Source organism: Chaetodon auriga, chromosome 6 (assembly GCF_051107435.1).
Source record: "Chaetodon auriga isolate fChaAug3 chromosome 6, fChaAug3.hap1, whole genome shotgun sequence".
NCBI lineage: Eukaryota > Metazoa > Chordata > Actinopteri > Chaetodontiformes > Chaetodontidae > Chaetodon > Chaetodon auriga.
Genome location: NC_135079.1, coordinates 3,024,894 through 3,046,579, shown reverse-complemented (window position 1 = coordinate 3,046,579; position 21,686 = coordinate 3,024,894). Strand labels below are relative to the sequence as shown.

Here is a 21,686-nt window from a genome sequence, read left to right as displayed (position 1 = left end):
CTCTAAGTGAAGACAGCATGTTTCTCCCTGGAAAGCACACATGTCAATATAGTGAGAACTTCCATTTTGCCAAAAAATACACTTAATACCTTTTATTAAATTCCTTCAGAGTCTTATATTAGATGAGTCTGGACAGACATGGACGCAAATGCAACTTGACTGGTTGGCGGAGACACATGATTCTAGGTTCCTATGTTGTTTCACGTTTCCGAAAAACAGCACGTCTAGTTTCACTGTGATCTCCGCGTATTATCCTCTGTCTTCTGTTGGACCTGTTTATGTGTGAGGCCATTTTCTGTCCACCTCAGGGCCCCATTATAAACAAAGCTGTGCTGCTGCCTGGCGTCTGGGGGGCCGCTCGAGGGCGAGGCCAGCTGTGCTGTGAGCGCCAGGGTCTGTCCTCGGCTTATTGTCGGCTTCCCTCGCTCCCTTAACTGTCCCCAACACCCTGACAGTCCCCTAAAGCAACACACACACACACACACACACACATTAACACATGACAGCATATGCTCGGTGCCACCAGCCACCTGTGTGTTGTGCAGACACACACACACGTCACGGTCGTTACAGCTACAGAGGGTCAGGTTGCGGAACAGCGTGCACCCTCAGTCCTGGTGGAGTACAGTAATGTGTCCCAACATTGCTGCAACAATGCACACAGAGCTATGTGTGCACTCCACATTCCTTTGCATTTCACTTTCTCTTGGAAATGCGTTTCCACACTCCCCGACGACAACCAAACCTCTCCACTGTCTGGAGCGCACAATTGCACATGCAGTCCAGAGGTCAAAGGTCTGTTATTCCAGTGCGAGGGCCAGCTGAGCGGCCGGCAACGGGACTGACTCCACGAGTTTGTGCAAGTGTGCTAACTCGGGCTAAGCCTCTGCAACACAGTGTGTATTTTTGTACATTAGCAAGAGTGCCTTTACCCTATTTTTACACGGCACTGACAATGTTTATGTCCAAATCCTCTCCTGCCAGTAACCCAGTCCGTGGTTTATAACTCAGGCATTAGTGAGTCTATTCACACAGGACCCAGGGGCCACAGTGAGAGTATGAAAACGACATTAGACCACGCGGATCACCTTTCACCCCCCTCTTGACTCTCCTGAGCAGAGCCGGAGGGTTCAGGAGCTCCACGGCACCGAAACCTTATCGCCGTGCCGTTGTTTTGGGGACAATGGCTGCTGGTTAAGTATGGAGCGAAAGGTGTACAGTATTTCACATGTCTGCCCCACGGTGCCTGTTCTACGGCTGAGAGACACGTTCACAAAATGGGCCGAAAGATGTAGAACATCAGGAGCGCTTGCCGACACATAAATCTTCCAAAAGTTGAACGTAAGAGAAGGGTGAAGATTTAGCTTCAAACTCGACTCATGACAGCTTGCACAGAACGCTTGCTCGCTTTGGTGTGGGTACTAAAACCCAGCAAGTATAAACTAATCTGCCAGATGATTTATGTGTTGAGCTCCAGCGATGGCACCTTTACTGGACACGTTGTCACTGATGGTGAAAGCAGAGAGCAGCCACTGATGTGATTGTGACACAAGCTTTGAGTCAAAAACAACATTAGTGTGCTTCAGTCCGACCTGCGCCGTGTGAAGTTGTACAAGTGCAGCTATGACCTTGAATCATGCAGACTGCAGGCAACCGTCCTAAACACAGACTGATTGATTTTCCTCTCTGACTTTTTTCCAAAGTTGATGTTTTGTTGAGGCAGCTGATACCAGCACAGTCGAGTCCATGTGGTTTTGGTGACTTGCAGGTGAAAAGATGACTTGCCAGCTACGAAAACTGGACTGCATTTCATTAAAGTTGACAAGATTATAACTTTTATTTCAATGGCATTTCAAGCATTTGCTTCCAGCTACAAATTCTGAAGAAAAATCAAGATACGTGTCGACCTTTTGAAACTCTTGTAGTTTGTGTTCTGGTTGAGAAACTGCTGCCAGTGTTGTAAAACCACCATAACAAGGTTAGTAAAAGGAAATTTGTTTTCCTGGCTCTTTGCTTTTTGTCGTATTTCTCATCTAATTAGCTCAAAAGCTTATTGTGAAAGTCTGAAAGCTTTTCAGCTCTGACGGTCATCAACAGGTTGGTTTAAACGTGTCATAAATGAATTCTTCTTCAGTTAAAAGTATATGTATTTAAGTTCCTCTTTGAACTTTGCGTAACACTGTCTTGAGGAACCTGTTTGCCTCCATGGCAGTGTCAGTGTGACGTCCTCTGAAAGTCTCTGTCTCCAAGCCAAGAGGCAGCCATGGATAACAGCGGCGGAGCTTCAAACGAAGCTTGTCAAAACAGTCTTTCCACTGTCCAATTTCATTGGCTTGATCCTCAGGAATACCTTACAGAGGCAGAGGAATGCCTCGCAGGCCCTTCCAGCCCTCCCTCCCATCGCCCCGCTCCGCTTCAACAAACACCCCAAAGTCCTGTTTGTTTGCTCTGAAAATAATCAGCCCAGGCCCTGTTTTCTGAGCCGCGTGGCTTAAAATCGACAGCGATGACGTCTCCATCTGCTCTAAGTTTGAGACGTTTTGGCCGATTCCCATGTTTTTCATATTCGCTCCGTGGCAGCCGGTCTGTCAGGATGATCACAGACTGAATTTCTGGTTAATGGTCGACATTGTAAAGGTGCACGCACAGGTTCGCACATCAAATAAAAGCTGCCCATCGCGTTTGAAGAAGTAGAGATGCTTCTTCTGGCTCAGCTCTCGGACTTCATCAAACCATCATCGCTTGCTACGTGGTCACATCTTTATCCAAGTTCAAATCAGTTTCAGTCACAAACTGTCATTTCTTATCCGGTTCGCACTATTTCTCCGCTCTTTCACGCCGAGTAATTCAGTGCAGATCAGCTGGCTGCACCAACTCACAGCTGTGCGTTTGGCACAAAAACATCCAACCTCTCTGCCAGCTTTCAATTTCCTCCACATTTTCCCTGAGTTTGACTTAACCATTGTCTCTCTAACTGCAGCCACTGGCCTTGAGGACATTTAATTTAACCAAGGTTCGTTTCTGCATGCTTGTCAGATAGCCAGGGTTCTCTGCTTTCCGTGGCTCTCCTCTTCGTGCCGTCCCGTTCGTCTCGGCTTTGTAATGTCACCAAGAAGGCAACTTTCCTGATTTATTACTCCACCATTGTTCTCCTCATCTTCAAAGCTTTCCTTTGGGATCTACGCTGAACAAATGATGCAACATGTATTACGCAAACCACAAATAATGGCCTTGTGACCCAGGCAGCGCTTTAGGTACGGGCAGAAAGCGATCATGAGTCTGTAAGTGATTAAAAGCAACTTTGCTTGATTCAGCTAGATCAGCTTTTATCCCGTAAGTCACAAGGAAAGGTCAAAACAAAGGTCAGCAACTTGTACATGAGGAGATGAAGACGTTCAGAGTTTGGAGTTTGTTGCTAAACCTGTACACACAGGCGTCGTCACGGTCGTCCTACCTGTGCTCCCTCCACTCTCCTTGTGACTCCAGTGAAGAGGTCACCATCCACTGAAGCTGAGAAAACAACAGAAAGCTCAGGCCTGGTCAGGCAGCAGGGTCAAGGACCTTAAGAGTCACAAGAGGCCCGCCACCCCCTGGGTCATCAATAATTAATGAAACCTGAGGCTGGGACAGGAGGCCATGACTAAACACAAAAAGAACCGGCGCAGTGAGAGAACAGGGCTGGGCAGTAAGGGAGGGGGGTGTTTGAGAGAGAAAAGGCCGTGAATCCAGCTCTGGCTACAGTCTGTGCTTTCACTGTATGCTCCAAAGGCTCCAGACACAACAATCTGCACAACCCAGCGACGTTTGAAAACCAAAGAGGGGAGCTGGAGTGCCAGCTTTTGGTTCAAAACTCCAGCGAGGAGGCGGAAGTAGAGAAAAGAGGAGGGTGGAGAAAGAGGGGCAAAAAAAAAAAAAAAAAGTGGGGTTGCCCAGTTGGAGAGAGAAAAAGCAGTTGATGGAATGAAAAACAGCGTGAAAGTCTCCTCGCTGTTTCCCATGAAATCCTGCCGTCCAAAAACTTCTATTCAACAAAGCGTGGACTCGCCCTGGAGGTGCTATCACGCCGAGACCTCCATTACGAGCACAGCCTGATGAAAGAGTAGCTAAGGGGGGCTTAGGAGGTTTGGCTCTTAACCCTCCCCCATCGGGCCTGATATGAAAGAAGATAGTTCAACATGATATCATAGGATGAGAAGTTTTTAGGAGAGCAGTCTGTTTGGATAAAATGATCCAGTCTTGCTGACGTTTCCCAGAAAGTATGGTTAACAACGCATGATCTAATGTTCGAGGCAATCAGCGGTCTTTACAGCTTGTTCCAGATTTAGTCAACTCGTTTGAAGTGGATGTTCTTCAGTGTTAAACATGACCACACTGATGGTGCTGACAGTCCTCGGCTGCACTTTATGTCATATCAGTGTCATGCCTGTAACCACAGTCAGAAGCCCTCTCTCCACTGTTATTATCGCTGTGCATTTTGTTATTCTCGGCGCGAGCTGCAGGGAGATCTGTCTAACCCATGCCTTTGGTTTCTTCGCAGAGTTCATCGGACGACTGCGACCCACATGAGGGAATCCATGAAGGCAAAGAGGGCAAGTACCGCCTGCAGGTGACCCAGTTTGTCCAGAGGCTGGAGTACTGGCAGAAAGAGCTGACAAACACCTTGGTGACCTCCATCAAAGTGGTGCCAGTCCACGGTCGTGCAGTGGCATACCTGGGCACCGCCGACGGACGCCACATACAGGTGAGGAGTCAGGGCTTCATTTGCATGGAAAATACTAGCAGTTAGGCACAAACCGAAACCCCGAGGCTGCAGTGGCCAGTGTGGTTTCCCGCGGTCATTGTTCATGTAAATGCAGCAGGATGTTGGTACGCGAGGAGTGAAAGCGCCCTGCTGGAGACACAACACACAGTGAGCCACAGGTGTCTCTGCCAGAGACTGTGACCAAGCAGCAGGACCTTTCTGTTTGCACAATTTGCTTACCTTTAACCTTTGCTCAGCGAGCCTCCAAAAAGCCCACGTTCCAGTCTGCCGTCTGAGCAAACAGTCCTTTTTCCATCATTGTACAAACCAACCATTGATTCCACCTCCTGATCGGTCGTTAGCTGCTTCCAGCATCTCATACGTGACCTTCCAATGCACCTCGTAGAGGATTTCAGTCAGGGGATAGATTGAATTATGGCAGGACAGCAACTAGAGGGTGCTAAGATCCACATTTTTGCACTTTTGCATAAATTCAGGACAGTCTGAGAAAATAAGGTCAGACCTGTGGCTGTCACAGTTCAACTGCTCACGGGAGGGGTTTAGTTTTGGGAGTTTGCATCATGTGGAGCAATGATTAGAATTTGCTTTGAGCCATTTCGCTTGTATTTGCATATAAATCCATCATAAACTAGAATCTGACTCACCGCGACTGTCATCGGTATGCAGGCATTTCTCCTTGGCGACACCCGTGGAGTGAAAGTGAGAGTTTCACGTGTGATTCAGGGACCAAGACCTCACATTCAGAGCTGACAGCACATGACGCTGCTTTGTAACATGGACAGAATAATGGAAACACTTGTCAAGGTCTGAAGAAGAGGCCGCCTGTTAACTATCTTCCATTTCTCCTCCATCTTCTCTAAATGCGCTTTTACTCTGAGATATGCATCTTTGAGCATTGATTGCAAGTTAGTGGTTTCCAAGTAAGCGCTGATTTTGAAAGTTGTAAATTACTTTTGAAACAATGGTTGTATGTAACTAAGATGTCAACTTTCTCTTTTCAACCAATTTTAGCTGAGTTTTACATCTAAACATGCAAAGCGTCCAATGAGTGCTGAGCGAGAATATGTTTTCATAACTTCCCAGACTAAGACCTGGCACGTGAAATGATTTTTGTTGCTTTTAGTGCCGGTGCACCTGCAGTTCAAAAGTGGATTTGGCCTGTTGGAGGTCTGTTAGTTGCCTTATTTTGTTCTGAAGAGTCATACAAGTGCTGATCATCAAGGTAAGATAAAACATTTTGGCATTCAGTGTAATTAACTCAGTATGACGAGCCGGCGTAGCTGCGTATCAGACTGTGACTCACTGTAGTCACTTTCCATGTGGTGTTTTTTGTCCATCTGCTCTAACAGTGCAGCTCTGTGTATGCTATGGTTACAGCTGCGGCGTGAAGCACGGCGAGCGACGCTCTGTTGGTGCATCGCTGCGGCGCTCGACCAACAGCTACAACGAGTGGAATGAAACACATGAAGTAAACGCTGAATTACCTCACGTGTTTTTGAAACACAAGAATGAAAAGACAGGCCTGGAAAAAAAAAAAAAAGGCAAGAGAGACGTGGAAAAAAGGCTCGACAGCTGCACGGAAAGGGAGGGGCGGATGGAGGGGGGGGGTCGAGACGGTGGTAGTGGGGTACGAGGGGGCTTACGAGCCGAACGGCACGTTAATGGTGAACGGCGGGCTTCGCTGACACGTTCCCTCGCACGGCATTTTCTGCTCACGGAGCAGCTGTTGCTGTGTGTTTTCTCTACCACCGTGCACCCCCCCTACACACACACACACACACACACACACACACACACACACACACACACACACACACACAGAGCCCTCCTTCAGTTTCTTCCTCCTCGTTCTGTTTTGTTTTTTGTGGTGGGCTGAATTGGCTGAATTTCATTGTTTTAGCTGAAGGGTTTAAGACGGTCTGAAGAGCAGAGCAGCTGTCCTGCACTGCAGAACTCCATTTTATCAAGTGTTTTCTGCCGTCACGGAGACGGAGAGGCAGAAGGCTCTGACAGGACGGATATTCGTTAGCTTTCATTAGCTATCATACCTCTAAGTGTTGCATCGAGGCAGAGAGAGAGACCAGACAGAAGAAGCGTAAAGCAAGAAACCAAAAGAAATCTACCGAGCAAGAGAAAGGATGAATGAGCGAACAGTCAGCTGGGATTTTGTTTTTAATCTTCTGTCCCATTTTCAGTGAAAACCAGCTTCTCGTTCATATATGTGACCTTTATTTCATAAAGAAGTCGTGTTGAGATTAAAGCCTCTTTCACGAGGGAGGCCGTGCAGCATCAAACACATAACAGGACAACATCAAATCACAGGAACAATGAGTACAACAGGAATACTTTGCAGAACACAGTACAACTTTTCTAACAGTCATAATCACTCCGCACTCACCGAGACACGGTCATGAAATGATAATGAGCTCTGAAGTCACTACATGACGGTGCAGGTTGTAACTGTAGCCCCATGTTAGCCAAACATGACTCCCTGGTTCAACTCTCACCTGCTGTTCTCACAGTTTTCCTGTGAAACGGAGTTTTACCCAGTTTTATTTGCTCTGTGCTTCTATGTAAAGATGTCACCTCGTTCCCAAACTTCTGTTTTTCAGTAAAATTGTATCGTATCTGACAGAAATGCTTCCAACAGAAGGCCCGAGTTGCGACAAACACGCACGAAGCCTCCCACTCTGAGACGCACGGCTGTGACTTCAGCGTCTCCTTCACTTTCCCAGCCTTGACTTTCCAAAGCGTGCGTCTGAACTGACGACCCTCCGGCCACCTGCCCTCTCCCAAAGCGAAGCCACAAAAAGAATCTGTGTGAGGGATGGCCGCCTTTGCTCCGGCAGCTCATTTCATTGTTAGAACGATAAAAAGAGCTTGTCAACTTTTCATGTATTTCAGTTTCCTGGTCGCTCCCAGCGGACTCGACTAGAGGGAACATGGAGTCGAGGCAGTGAAAGAAAAAGAGCGTTGTTCCCCCCAGCGGACTCCATTCTGGCTCAGGAAGTGTTTCCCTCGGCTTCAGTCGGACCACTGTGGGAATAACACAGTGGTCGTGTTTATAGGCCAAACTTCCCCCCGCCTGCTTAATACAATAAGCTGTAATTTACACCGCTATTACCTCCAGAGAGATGCCTGTTGTATGGCCTCGTCCCCAGCGGAAAGCCACCCATTATGCTCGCTGTTACAAAGCTAACGTTGATCATGCGGCTCAAACAGAGGGAGGAATGACGCTGGAAAACAAGGCATTTGTGAGGGTGAGGAGAGGGCAAGCAGTATATCAGCCGAACAACAAAATCACATTTCAGATTTACATCGCAGACCGTCGGAGGTATTTACTGGACGCTCCGACACACACTAACTTACACTAAGTGGATGGAAAAATCTTGAAGTGCATTGTGCGGCGTTTTGTTTAGTCATAAATCATACACACACGTCATAACTCCCATCCCTGCAGCGTCTCATCGGTGTGTTACAGGCAGCCAGGTGTGTGTGTGTGTGTGTGTGTGTGTGTGTGTGTGTGTGTGTGTGTGTGTGTGTGTGTGTGTGTGTGTGTGTGTGTGTGTGTGAGAGAGAGAGATCTCTTTTGCTGACAATATAAATGCAGTGCTTTGTTTATGGAGGATACGTCGCATTGTAACTCCATCTTGACATGGCAGAAAGATTGTGTCTGTCCATGGACTCTATCTATTTGCGTGCGTGCGTGCGTGCGTGTGTGTGTGTGTGTGTGTGTGTGTGTGTGTGTGTGTGTGTATGTGTGTGATGGAGGGAATGGTATAATTTAGAGGGCTTCATGTAACTGGAGCAACCACACACCCCATTAGAGACCCAGTTCTGTTCTCTTTGCTCTCAGGCCTGTAATTGCAGCAAAACCGCAAATGATAAATGCTGTTCCAGGTGTGTTGACTGTGTGTGTGTGTGCGCGTGTGTGTGTGAGTTTGTGTGAGTGTGTGTGTGTGTGTGTGTGTGTGTTTGTGTGTGTGTGTGGGCATGCATGTGTGCATGCATGTGTGCGTGTGGGTACCTGTGTTTACGTTCAAGTGTGTGTGAGTGCGTATGTGTGACATTGCAGAGACAAGCAGAGTGTGAGAAAGTGTTTGTGTGTGATGGAGTGTGTGTTGCATATGTGCAGACTCGTGTGTACATGCATCTGTGTGTGTGTGTGTGTGTGTGTGTGTGTGTGTGTGAAATACCTCCCAACATGTCAGAGAACACAATGTTTCCTCCCGCCGCCTGCATCTTCTTGTTCTTTGCTCTGAATCCAGAGTGCCAGTTCCCTCTCATCCATGTTAGAAGTCAGTTTTAGAGTCTCTCTTAAAAGTTCGCTCTTAACAAAAGATGTTTACTGCTTCTGAGGAAAACAGACTGTGATGTCTTTCAGATAAAATGTGTTTAATTCAAGACTGTGTGAAGGCTGAAGCTTTACAGCTGTCAAACAAACAGAATAGAGTTTGTGCTTGTAATTAGAGAAATACCCGTTTCTCAAATATCCTTATTTGCTGTCTTAGTAAAAGTTAGAGGGAAAACATCACATTTTGTCTGTGTTTAAAAGGTAGATGCATGAAGTGTGATGTTCCCTTGGTAGAAATATGTTTAAAAAGCAGTTTTGGAGTTGTTTGAGGTCACATTTGACGGCTAGCTCGCTGTTTCTTCTTCCGGTGTTTGCTAAGCGAGGCTTTGCAGGTCCTGGACCAGTTTGTTTACTGAACACACACAGATGAAATTGATATCGTTCTTTTTTATCGAAGTCTCCAAGAGATAGCAAAAGACGGAGTTTCCCAAAACGTTGAGTATAACTTTGTTTACCCATCGTAAGAGGCAGAAATAATATTAGACAAATAACAGAAAGGTTCTTCTAAAAGCACTAAAAACATGACAGGAGTTCAAATGTGTTCAGGTTTAGTTTTCTGAACATCATTTCCTGCTGAATGACGCATAATCAGGGTTTCTTCTTAACCAGCATCAGACCTCTGACAGGACTAGATCACACAACCTGGATCGCTTTCCTTCACCAGCTCCCGGTCAAGGCGTGTCGGCCATTTTTTTTCATCCTCATGGCTCCATCTGTCTTCAGGTGATGCTGTGGATCTATTGTTGTACGTTCCAGACTCCTGATCATGTTTCCCTCTCACTTAATTCATGGTGTGTATCAGTGCACAACAGTAAACATAGCAACAATGAAAATCTGTGGTGACGAGTGAACAAAATCCCACGCTGAAGCCAGGCGTCCTCAGCTGACCTGCACGCTGGCTGCTGTTTTAAAAACCATGGCACACAGCACGACTCTGTGATTTGAGGCGGTTATGCTGTATCTTTAGCAACAAATGGAGCCACTTCATGGGAAAAACTAAGATTATTAATGAGAAATTCAACAGGATTGACTGTAGCTGGCCATCCAGTAAAGAACAAACAGATTGAGGTGGCTTTTCTTAGGGGGCATCTGCTCCAAATTCACCACAGATCATGTTTATATAAAGCAGGTATTATGTTATTTCTACTAGTATATAAAAAAAAAAAGAAAAAAAAAAGAAAAAAGGTGGCACGGTGGCACAGTGGCAACACTGTCGCCTCACAGCAAGAAGGTCCTGGGTTCGAATCTCGCTGCGGGCACCAAGTGTGTCCTCCACCATGCTTCGGTGCCTGCTGCTCGAGGAGGGCCTTTCTGTGTGGAGTTTACATGTTCTCCCCGTGTTCACCTGGGGTATCCTCCGTAAAAATATACCCCCACTAAAAAAAAAAACATGCAAGAAGATCACCACCTGACCAATGGTGACGCAGAAGAATGGGTCCCCGGGCGCCGGTCTGGCTGCCCACCGCTCCTGGTCTGCCGCGGAGGAGGGACGACCAGGATGGGTTAAAGCCGGAAGTCAAATTTCACCTCCGTGTGCCGTGCTCGCATGTGTGTGTGACAATAAAGGGGAATGTCTCCCCCGATTCTTCTTCTTCTTCAGGATATGTTGAGTGTTCTCTGAAGATGTTTTGGAGACTGAATAATTGAAAATTTACTATAAAAAATGTCCAGAAGGAATAGAATAACTTGATACTTGAATCACCCAAATTTTGAATGGTGTCTTGTTACCCACGTGCTTGTTTCCATTGGCTCTCATCGTCTTGCTCTGTTATCTGACTTCACTGTTCTTCTCAGGTACAGTCGTTCTCAGCTGATGATACTGTCAGCTGCGACATTAATGAATTCCCCTTTAAGACGCTTGCATTAATGTGTCCTCTGTCTTTCAGGTCCTGTTCTCCAGATTTGCGTCTCCTCACGTAAACGTCCGTCTGGACTCGAGACCCGTCTCCGCCAGTGTAGCGCTGCTGGACGCTGACCACTCAGGAGGAGCCCTGCTAATGGCTACAGGAAACAAGGTGGGTGTCGTGCCAGAATGACTGGACTGGTTATGATTTAGCAGGCAGAATAATGCGTAGTCGTAAGGATTATTGCAAATGAGATCATTTGTTTGTTTTATGCATCACTCATCTGTGAATCATGTTCAGAGTTCATAGTCTAGTTTCCAAATACAGGCCTAAACAAGGACATTATACAAATTACACACATATAAACATCAGAAACAATGATATAATATTGCCTTTAATCATGCCTGATTACGCTGTGAACTGCAAACATTTCTTTGATTATGGTTATTTGATTACAAGAAACATCAAGGTTTCACAAAGACATACCTTTGCCATTACCACGGACATAAAGATATGCAAATGTGCACGTTAGGACTGTTTGATTCCACTAAAAGCAGCTGTAGATGCAGAATCTGGGCCATGTGGTTATATCCTTTGCAAACTGGGAAGAGGTTTGAGAAAACAGTTGTGCCATGTAGAGAACATACTGCTGTTCTACACATTCAGTAGATTAAGATGGTCCTGTGCTCGTCTCTGAGCCTTAAACACAGCGTAATCCTGATGAATTTCTTGCATTGGTGAGAAAAACAGTCTTTCACTCAAAGCAAATAAACAACAGCAGAGCAGAGCTAGTAAATAAGAGAGAATAACGTTCCTGGAGAATCATTCGTGCATCAGACGGGAACGAAGAAAGGTTTACATTATCTTTTCTGTCCTCCTCCCAGATCACTAAGGTCCCTCTGATTGGCCCCGGCTGTGGTCAGCTGACCACCTGTACTTCCTGCTTGCTGTCGTCGCGTGTTACTGAATGCGGCTGGTGTGACGGACGCTGCACCAGAGCCAGCCAGTGTCCCTCCTCCTCCATCTGGACCCAGGACTACTGCACACCTGTCATCACTAAGGTGAGCTCACTTTTTCGCCGCCGCTTCAGTTCACCTGGACACTGATCATGTGATCAAATCAAACTTTATTCCGTCTCTGCCTCCCTCCTGTGAATGCACGTCTGCGGCGTATTTGTCTGTGCAGTGTGGCGTTTGTGGTCCTTCCCGACACAGCCGCACTGTGAGGCTTTACGGAGCCCAGTGTGGGTGGTATTCATTCTTTATGACTTTAATGCTGCACCCCATACTGTTAGGTTGTCTCCATATAAGAACAAAACAAGCTACCTCCACTGCCCTGAACGCAACAAAACGGGTTAATAGGACAAGAACCTGTAAAAGAGCCTCTTCCTCTGGGGCTGTTTTAACAGGCAGGATTATGAAAAGAGCTGTAACTCACTGCAGAAAGGTTGTATGGTCGCGTCTTACACAACACTCAGCTAGTGGATCTTCCAAGTGTCAGTTTACTTCTCTTAAATCTCAAGCTTTTACTGCGCTGACTTGCAGTCTTGTTGATCTAACAGATAAATCAGTTAAATGCCTAAATGAAGGTGAAATAAAGCCTCTTAGGTACACAAGAGAAGAATTTAGAAGAAACGCCTTCCAGAGACTAAATCTAAGCCCACCTCAAAGCTGCATGATCAGATATATTGATAATAGCAGCTGTCAATCTGTAGAAGGAATGAAGCTCCGTTGGAAGACGTTCTGCCAGACTCACCGTCAGTCAGCGCCCTCATTTACAGCCTGTAGACACTGATGTTTCAGATCAGGTTCAGAGATCCTTACAATGGCAGCTGGTGGGCTAAGGCTCAGGGAAACACCACCCATAAAGTTTAACCTCTCAGTAAAGATGAGTAAACAAATACACCTGGAACAACACCAGGCAGGTGGAGCAGCAACTACATCCTCTTCAAAACAGGAAGAAAAGAATTTATGGCAAAAGAAACATGATGACCGTGGTCTTAAATGATGACGGCAGTTATGCTGTAGTAGTATGATGCTCCTTGTGCGCGCTTTAGGTTTACCCAACATCTGGACCAATACGAGGGTCTACGACGGTGACAATGTGCGGCAACAACTTCGGCTTCGACAAGACGGAGAGCTTCAAGTCCTCTCTGGTAACCGTGGAGGTGGTGGGAGCTCCCTGCAAACTTACCAGACAAGACAACGTCAACAGGTGTGTGTGTGCATGTGTTGTGGTTCGGGAAGCAAACAGCGTCCACGTCTTGCTAAGCACATCCCAGGCCTGCGTGCGTTTCGTGGAAAGTTGAACGCTGTCCGTGCTTTCTGAAACGCTGCACGGCTTCTGAAAAGCCATCTTTGAGAGGCAGAGAGTGTGTGTTAAGTGGTGGGTGTTTACGAGATAAAGGCACCCATACGCTGGCGTCCTATAGGGGCAGAGCAGGTTTAATAGGGGTTATTGTGTTGAAGAAAGAATGTTAAGAAGCCCCCCCCCCCCTCCCCGCCGGCCACATTCAACCCATGACTCCTCTAACTGAAAAATTGCTGGGAAAAATGGCTGCATCCAGACTTTCCACTCTCCCAAATCCACTGGGGCCATGTCCCATTCAAAAGGCCCTTTCGCTACAAACAACCTCATTACGAACTGGGCAAAAAAATAAAAACACTACCTCCCAATCCCACATGAAGATGGCCTCTTTGTGCGTTACTGCGGGGCAGGAGATCATCATTGAATTAGGATAAATGCCATGTGGCTCGGGGTATAATGCCGGCTCTGTGTTGTGTTTGGGGGGTTTGTGTCTAGGTGGACTGAGATTCAGTGTTCCCCGGTGTTCAGTGGGAACTTCACCCCATCAGGTCACACAGTGAAGGTCACCAGTGGCCACAAGGTAGCCAAGATGGAGGGCTTCACCTTTGTGGTAAGACGGATGTCTTTTAATATCACCTTTTGAAAAATCTATGTGTGTTTCAAGAAGTTTATGGACCAGTCTGTCCAACATGATGTTCAAAAGACACGAAAACAACACGATGCATTGGTTCAGTCTTCCTTTAGTAATAGTATCCGAACAGTTATTCATCTTGTCTGGTGGTCTCTACGTTCAGGACCCTGTGATCCACGAAATCTTCCCCACATTCGGGCCAAAGTCCGGGAACACCATGCTGACCATCAGAGGAGCCTTCCTGGACACTGGAAACAAGCGAGAGGTGACGATAGGGAAAGCAGCCTGTAAGATCCAAAGGTCAGTCGCCTTTTTCTTTGCTTTCCTTTTTGCAGCTTTTCTTTTCCTCAGGAAAAGCTCTTCAAAAGTTTGCATCTCAAGTCTCAAGCCTTTTTCTTTCATTCCTGGAGAGGAATTTGGACATACTGTAGACGAATTGTTTGTTACACATACTCCAGTGTCCCTTGACGTTACTGTAATTCCACTGAAAAAAGTTTAGTCTGGAGTCTTGTGAGTGGTTTTTGTTGTCTTCTTCTCCTCTGTCTTTTCCTCATGCTGTCTCGTTTCCCGCTCAAGCGGGAATCATCGGGAGTTATCTGCCAGACTAATGCGAGAGAAATGCATGAATGGGGGCTTGAACAATGGCCACCATTGTACATGCTAACACAAGAATATATCCTGTGTGTTTACTCATTCCCCTCAACCCCCACCCCAACCTCCACCACCATCAGCTTGTCGTCGAGCATGCTGACTTGTAAGACCCCTCCGCACGCCGTGCCCTCCAAACAGCCCGTGAAGCTGACGGTGGATTCGGTGGAGCGGCACGCCCCTGTGCTGTTCACCTACAACCAAGACCCCATCATCAACAGCATCCAGCCGTCGCGCTCCTTCGTCAGGTCAGACCTCAGAGTTGCTCTTCTCCTCTTCTGCACTGAACTGCTTTTCAGAAATGGATTTGAGATCTCGACAAATTTCCTTTAAAGTTGTGCTCTTGTTTGTTTCCTCGCCTAGAAGGAGGACACGGAGCGAGAAAGCGAGGGCGAGTTTAGCTGAGAATATCTGTGGATGAGGCGAGACAGATTAAAGCTTTAGTTTTACAGCAGGAGGAAACGAGTAGGAGGTGATGAGTGGCTAAACTGCTAATGCTAACAGCAGGTCCCTCCCTGTGGGGATCTACTGTGTCTCTGTCTGAGGCTGATGCTAACATCCGTTCTCATCCCCCTCACTGTAGCGGAGGCTGCACGGTGGCGGCTCATGGCTTCTTCCTCCAGTCCGGCCTCCAGCCCCAGATGGTCCTCACCACCGGCCAGGATGCTGAGGTGTTTCATGTGGTGAGTACAAGAAGGGTTTCATCGCCCAAAATAAAGGATTGCACCATCTAAGTTTAAGCCTTAGGCAAAAAAAAGGCCCATCTACAGTGTAGCTCTTCTCTGAGAAATGTTCCCTTGTGCCCATTTTGAGCAGAGGATTCCTGGAACTCAGGAATATTTGAGGGTACTTTTCATGCATTAGATTTCTCATGACTTCATATTTGTTTAGCAGATGCTTTTATGCACTTGACTGCAAGATGTGAGTGCAGGCCCTTGAAAACTTGAAACCAGCTCCTGAGGGAATGTTTTCTAGCAGCACTGTGCAAACACACTCCACCAACTTAATATTAGCACTTTGGGTGGGAATTTCTTTTAATGCTGTTAACGCTGAAACTCCATTTTCCCCTTTTGCACCTCCGTACGTCTCCTTTTCAGCACCTGTTCAAACGTTGAACTGACATCGTCAATAAAACCATTGTTTTAGTCTTTGCAGTGCAAACGCAAACATGAACGTGCCCAAGCAACTTCCTGATTTAGCTCCTTAGTTTAGCTCCTGTGGCTCCTTATATCCTTCATCTATTTGGTTTAAAAACGTCAGCGAAGCACGAGATGAGCAGCAGGCAAACTTGACTAGTTCTTCTACCTCGCTGTGACGTGCATGGTATTGTCATTATACATACTAACGCCCCCCAAAACCCATCGAGAAGATGGAAAAGAGCTAAAGTGTCAGACAAACATGAGAATACAGGAAATGGAAAACCCACAGTCTGATCTGGAGGATCCAGCTGTCACCTCTGACTCAGGCGCAGCAGCAGTGAGGCCTTTAGGATGCTCTGGCTCTCCTCGCCTCCGTCACACTTTATTCTACTTACTGCAGGAATATCATGCGCACACACACACACACACATACACACACACACACACACATACACACACACACACACACACACACATGCTTGAAGCACGTCACCGCTCCATTAGCCAGGCCAGCCTCTGCAGCGATGGCCTGAAGGTGTTTTAAATTATCCGACCCTGACGCTCACCAGGCTTTCACCACGCTGTCTGCAGGCCCTTAAAATGTCTCCAAATGATGTAGCTTAATTATAAGGGTCTTAAAAAAGGTGTTAAATGTATATAACATGGCATTTATGAGTCTGTGCAGATTCTCACTCATCCAGGTCATAAGTCAGAGGCAGCAGGACTCGCTGTGTTTAGTCATGACGGCATTTAGAGGTTTCATTAGTGCGACAACCTGGACAAATGACTCCTTTAGCTTCTGTATTGTGTCAAACAGCAGGATGAGAGGTGAACAGGAGAAGGACTGTCAGGTCATCTTTCTGGCTAAATGCGCTTGTTCCCACCTGTGTTTGAGTTTTTATTTGTTAAAACAAGCTTATTGAAAAAGTGATGTTTTTCTCTAATCTAGTGCAGAGATCTCCTTTCTTTTCCAATTCGAGAAAAATGTTCAAACAAGTTGATTTAGACTGGAATTATGTCGAATTATCCTGAAAGCATTGCCAGATTGTCCAAGAAAGTGGAATTTGGTGTTTTTTGATGGAATATCAACAACTGCACACAAGCCTCTACGGGAAGACGCCGACCTTCACTTTATAACACACAACATCCAGGAAGAAAAACAATGTTCCTTTGGCCAGTGTTGTGCAGTACTTCCAGAACTGCGGCCAGAAAAGAGTCAGAGCTGTCTGCAGTAATGATACTGACCACAGAAGCTGCCCACCGTGGCCTCCCTCTACGTGAACTTACTGACCGTCTGATCCGCTCTTATAGTGCGCTTGGATAACAGCTAACAGCTTGGGTTTCATTGCAGTTGTTGCTGAAATGATCCCGCAGCCTTTGAAAGAGAGGAGAGAAACGGAGCACCTTTTTTATCGGTCCCGCTTTACGTTAGCTGGACTGAAACAAAGTATATGTAACGGGAAGAGTCGACTGAAGTCGCATCTCAGCAGTGCGTATTTCTGAGTGAAGGTGACATATTGTGAGTCATAACAAACAAACAGCCCTTTTGTTAACATGAAGGTGCGTTGTTCTGTGTGTGTGTGTGTGTGTGTGTGTGTGTGTGTGTGTGTGTGCGTGATGTTTGCCTTTGGGAGGCGGTTTGAGGACAAGCAGTGCTTTGTAATGATGTTATCTGTCATCCTGAGGCACACGCTGCTGCAGGTTCAGTCAGGAGATAATAATACATTCAGTAAATACACACACACACACACACACACGCACACACACACATACACACACACACACACACACACACACACCGATACAGAATGCGTACACTCATGGAATAAGACTTCCATCTCAAACCTTAGTGACACAATATCCCTTTATCTCTGATCTGTCTCTCCTCCTCTGTTTGTCTTTCTGTCTCTCTTTTTCACACACTCACGCACACACACACACACACACACACACACACACACACACACACACACACTCCCTGCAGTGTCTCATCTTTCAGTTTTCCCTTCCCTGGTCACTGACCTGTGTTCAGGTCAGTGGTTGATGGGTCTCTGGGGAGCTCAGGCTTCGTTACGCACAAACAGTGCGAACAGATGCAGCTTCAGGCCTCTGAAATCAGGCCTGTGATCCAGAAACTGCTGGTTTGAATCCTCGATTCACCTGGCAAGTATTTGGACGTGCTTCTACCACCGTCCCCGTCCCTCGCCGGTTGCTATTGAAGTACCTTTCAGCAGGTGATTGTCGCTGCACACGGATCCAGGTGTGAATATGTGCATCTGCATGCATTGACGCAGTGTGATTGGTCAACTCTCATGATGGATACAGAAAAAAAGGCCAGGAAAACTGCACATTTTAAGGACGTAAACAGTTGCTTATTACACACAATGCCCTTATTTTATTACTTCCTGTATTTCTTACTTGGGCAAAAAGCGAAGCTGTGCTGAAACTGTGAATCAGTCAGTTTAACTCACCGTTGGTCTGTTTCGCCTGTGAGCAACACAAAGCAGAAGCACTGCTGCTTTGGTTACCTGCAGTTTATTATACTGTGCTCAGTCATTTAGAACACCAGTTAACAGACTGCATCTGTGTTTCAGGTGTCACCTGCCTGCCAGGTATAATATTTAACAAACATTTTTTACAGATGGAAATGACAAAAATTTAAATTTCTATTGCCCATAAAAAAACGCCCAAACTGTTCGGTTGATTCTGAACTCTGCTTGAAAGTTAAGCGGCTGTAACCTCACCTGTAATCTTACACCAACAGGGTCCTTCAGCAAGTTCAAATGCTCTTTATGTGTCACCTGGTGCTGCAGCCACAGCAGTAGACAGGGTTCAGTTCACTCTCCAGTCAGTCGCACAGGCTGTGACCGGCTTTAAAACCAGGCAAGCTGGGAGTCTTTTACTTTGAAAAGTTTTTGAAACCCTCTCTGTTAAGACGTGAAGAATGAATGGCTGAAGCCAACCTGACCTGATGGGTTAAACTGCAGTAACAGACCAGAGAGGAACGGCAAAAACAAATTTCAAGCTTCCCCAAATGAGGGAAAGAGAGAGCATGAAGCGAGCAGCCTGTATAAAATAAGGCTATCATTACTAATGATTTAGGATGGGATCATGGCCCGTAGGGCTCCAGCTGTCGCCTGTTAAATTCCTTCCAGTAAACGGGATGAGTTAAGGCTCAGCCTGGGAAGGGACAGTATAAGTGTCTTATTGTCTTAACCCCTGAAAATAGAGTCAAGGATCGTTCACAAGCGCACATCCCAGAGGTTTCCATCGCCAGTGGAATGGCCCTCTGGGTAACGTGAGCCAGGCCTCATGCCTCCAGAGCTGCGTTCATAAACCTAAACGACGGGCGTGCGATCGGTTCAGTCTCTGGCAGGAAGCCGTCGCCGCCCAGAGATGTTCGGTTGGGTTGGTGAAATCTGTTCTCCGGTCAGACAAGAATCTGTGAGATCTTCACGCTGAGGCAGGTTGGAAAGAGGAAGCAACCAAGACGGCAGAGGTTCAGGGCTCTCAGCTGGAGCCGGAGCATGAAAAAGAAGAAAAGGTCCAGTGTTGACTTGATATCTGCCTCTCAGATCTCCAGTAAAGCCTGGTCTCAGCCAATCTCAGCTTTCCCACAAACATGAAAGAGACTTTTTTTTACGATCCGTCATGAAGAGCTGGCATGGTCGCCGAGCTAAAGAGGGCTTCGCGTACACAAAAAAACAGCAAAGGAAAAGTGCTTCACAGGTCGCCGGTGAAACTCGGGGAGTTCATACCAGCGAAGCTCTGCACCATCACAGATAGTTCAGTTCCACTGGAGGCTTCACCGGAGCCAGACACCTGTCGCCTCCATTCACACATCGGCTTGTTTCTTGTAAGACTCCTCTTCCTCTCTCATCCCAGCGGGCTAAATCCCTCCAGCTGACACCTGAATGCCTCATGAAGCCTCTTTCCTTTCCCATACCCCCCACAGCTGGGGCGAGTGGATGAGCAACGTGTCGCTTTATCGATATAAAACAGGACCTGGGAGCAGGTATCGGCTGTCATATGAACACGTCAAACAAGAAGTGTTTTCATGTTTTGGCCTCAGTTGAAGGATTGAAGATGGAAAATAAGATGGAAAATAAAACCCACTGGATAATAAGAGCAAAATAAAAACAAGGATGAAAATAGAATAAGGTCTCAGTGAATAATAATTGGAAACATAAAGTTAGGGATAGATCACATTGCATGCATAAAATCAAGTAAAATACAACATTTTAAATGAGGCGCAGCAGCGCATAAGAGCTCCAAGGTTTCAGGAAAGTCGTAGCTAGTTACCGGCTAAATTGAAAAGATGTGTTTTTAAAATATTTAACGAGCTGCTTCCCTGATATCTACAGGCAGAGTGTTCCAGAGCTTTGCTGCATAATTGACAAAGGCTGCATCCCAGAGTTTCTTCTTCTTCTGAGTCCAATGCTGGCACACAACTCAACATTGTTCACAATGGAAAAGAGAGATCTCAGTGTGGGCATCACAGCAAAACTGACAAACTTCACCCAAGCCTCTCGTGCCATGTGGGTTTGTTATGTGTATGTCATGTGAAGTCCTAATGGGTTTTGGAAAAATGAGGCTGCATGTGGTCGAACTTGGGCCAACGACTGAATTACATCTTGGAGATTTTGCAGATTTTGCATCCACATGTGAGAGTCTGTGGCTCAGAAAACGACAATAATGCACAATGGTCTTAAAAAACAAACAAAGGAGGCGTTCAGGTGCAAACAAAAAAAGAGCGAGATGCAAAAACACGTTAAGTGCAGTGACAGAAACATCTGATCTGTGAGAGGAGAGAGTGAAATCTACACCTGAAGATCTGAGATAATCAGCACAGACGCGTCTGAACTGGAGCCCTTACATCCAGAGTAAATAACAGCACAACACAGCGTGATAGGAAAGAGCAGAAAAGTCGGCGGGTATAAATCACTCTAGATTTGACAAGCACTTTAGTCCGTGGGAGCTCCGTTATGACTTGGCTTTTTCGCAGGCTGTTACACTAATGATCCTCCGGGGACGGCGGAGGTTTCGGGATCGCTGCTTCTCTCATCACCCCACAGTAAACCTCTCGGCCCGCTCGCCGCCCAGCTCCGCGAGCGATTGTATTTACAGCTGCTCCCAACCTCCAGCCCTTCGCCTCCTCTCCCTTAAATAAGAGGAGACATCTACTGAACAATGAAACTGACTGAGGTTTCCACTAATTCACAGGATATTTTTCCTTTGGCTGCACCCCTGGGAGGGCGCTGGAGACGGGGTTTTACCCTGCAGCCCCGCTCCACTCGCTCCTCATTGGTCTGTGGAGGAGGGAGGTTAATTGGATTGCTTTTGTTAGGCGACCCAGTGTTACCCTCGCGCACACACGCATTCTATACGGCTGCGTGTGTGTGTGTTTGAATGTGTTCTTGCTTGTGTTCGAGCGTGTGCGGATGCCTGGAACTTCGAGTGTGTGTTCGTGTGTGTCCATCTGGTCTGCTATAGCTCACTGGGGAGGCAGGTTGGGAAGTGGATGAGGAAGTTTCGGCAATACTTCGACAGAGCTGCTGCTACTGGACTCACAGCGACTCCACAGGGACTCAGATATCAATCAATGTGCTGGAAGTCAGATTTCAACCAGTTTGTTGAGCTTTTTTTTTTTTTTCTGGAGCATAACGAACTTTACAGACCATAGTTCACAGCGCAGTGGCTCCCAACTGGTCCAGCCTCAGTTTCGTCTTTGTCATCGAGTCCTGGTCCACGTAGGTTGGCAGCACGTCTGTTTGAACTCAAAAAACTGGGGTTAAACCTGATGAAATGACCAGTGCTGCAGAAAAAGTGCAACCTGTGACCAGAGCTTAGACAAGAGAAAAATATCTCGTGAAGTAACCGAACTTGGCAGAAAGTCGTGTTCATGTCGCTCTCGGTAAGCTAAGTAATAGGAAGCTACAGGAATTGGGGAAAAGGCCTTATTCCGCCTTCTATAACAGCGTTTTAGAAGGCTAACAAAGAT

General features: G+C 46.6%; 1 protein-coding gene across 2 annotated transcripts in view; it reads left to right on the top strand.

Moving 5' to 3' along the window:
- Positions 1-21,686, top strand: part of met (MET proto-oncogene, receptor tyrosine kinase) — a 61,245-nt gene that overhangs the window by 19,781 nt on the left and 19,778 nt on the right. For both annotated transcript variants that reach the window (XM_076733083.1, XM_076733082.1), the window contains exons 3-10: positions 4,538-4,741; positions 11,003-11,131; positions 11,845-12,021; positions 13,017-13,174; positions 13,763-13,877; positions 14,062-14,198; positions 14,630-14,794; positions 15,130-15,229. In XM_076733083.1, coding sequence (XP_076589198.1) covers positions 4,538-4,741; positions 11,003-11,131; positions 11,845-12,021; positions 13,017-13,174; positions 13,763-13,877; positions 14,062-14,198; positions 14,630-14,794; positions 15,130-15,229 — 1,185 coding nt within the window. The remainder of the gene's footprint in view (positions 1-4,537; positions 4,742-11,002; positions 11,132-11,844; positions 12,022-13,016; positions 13,175-13,762; positions 13,878-14,061; positions 14,199-14,629; positions 14,795-15,129; positions 15,230-21,686) is intronic.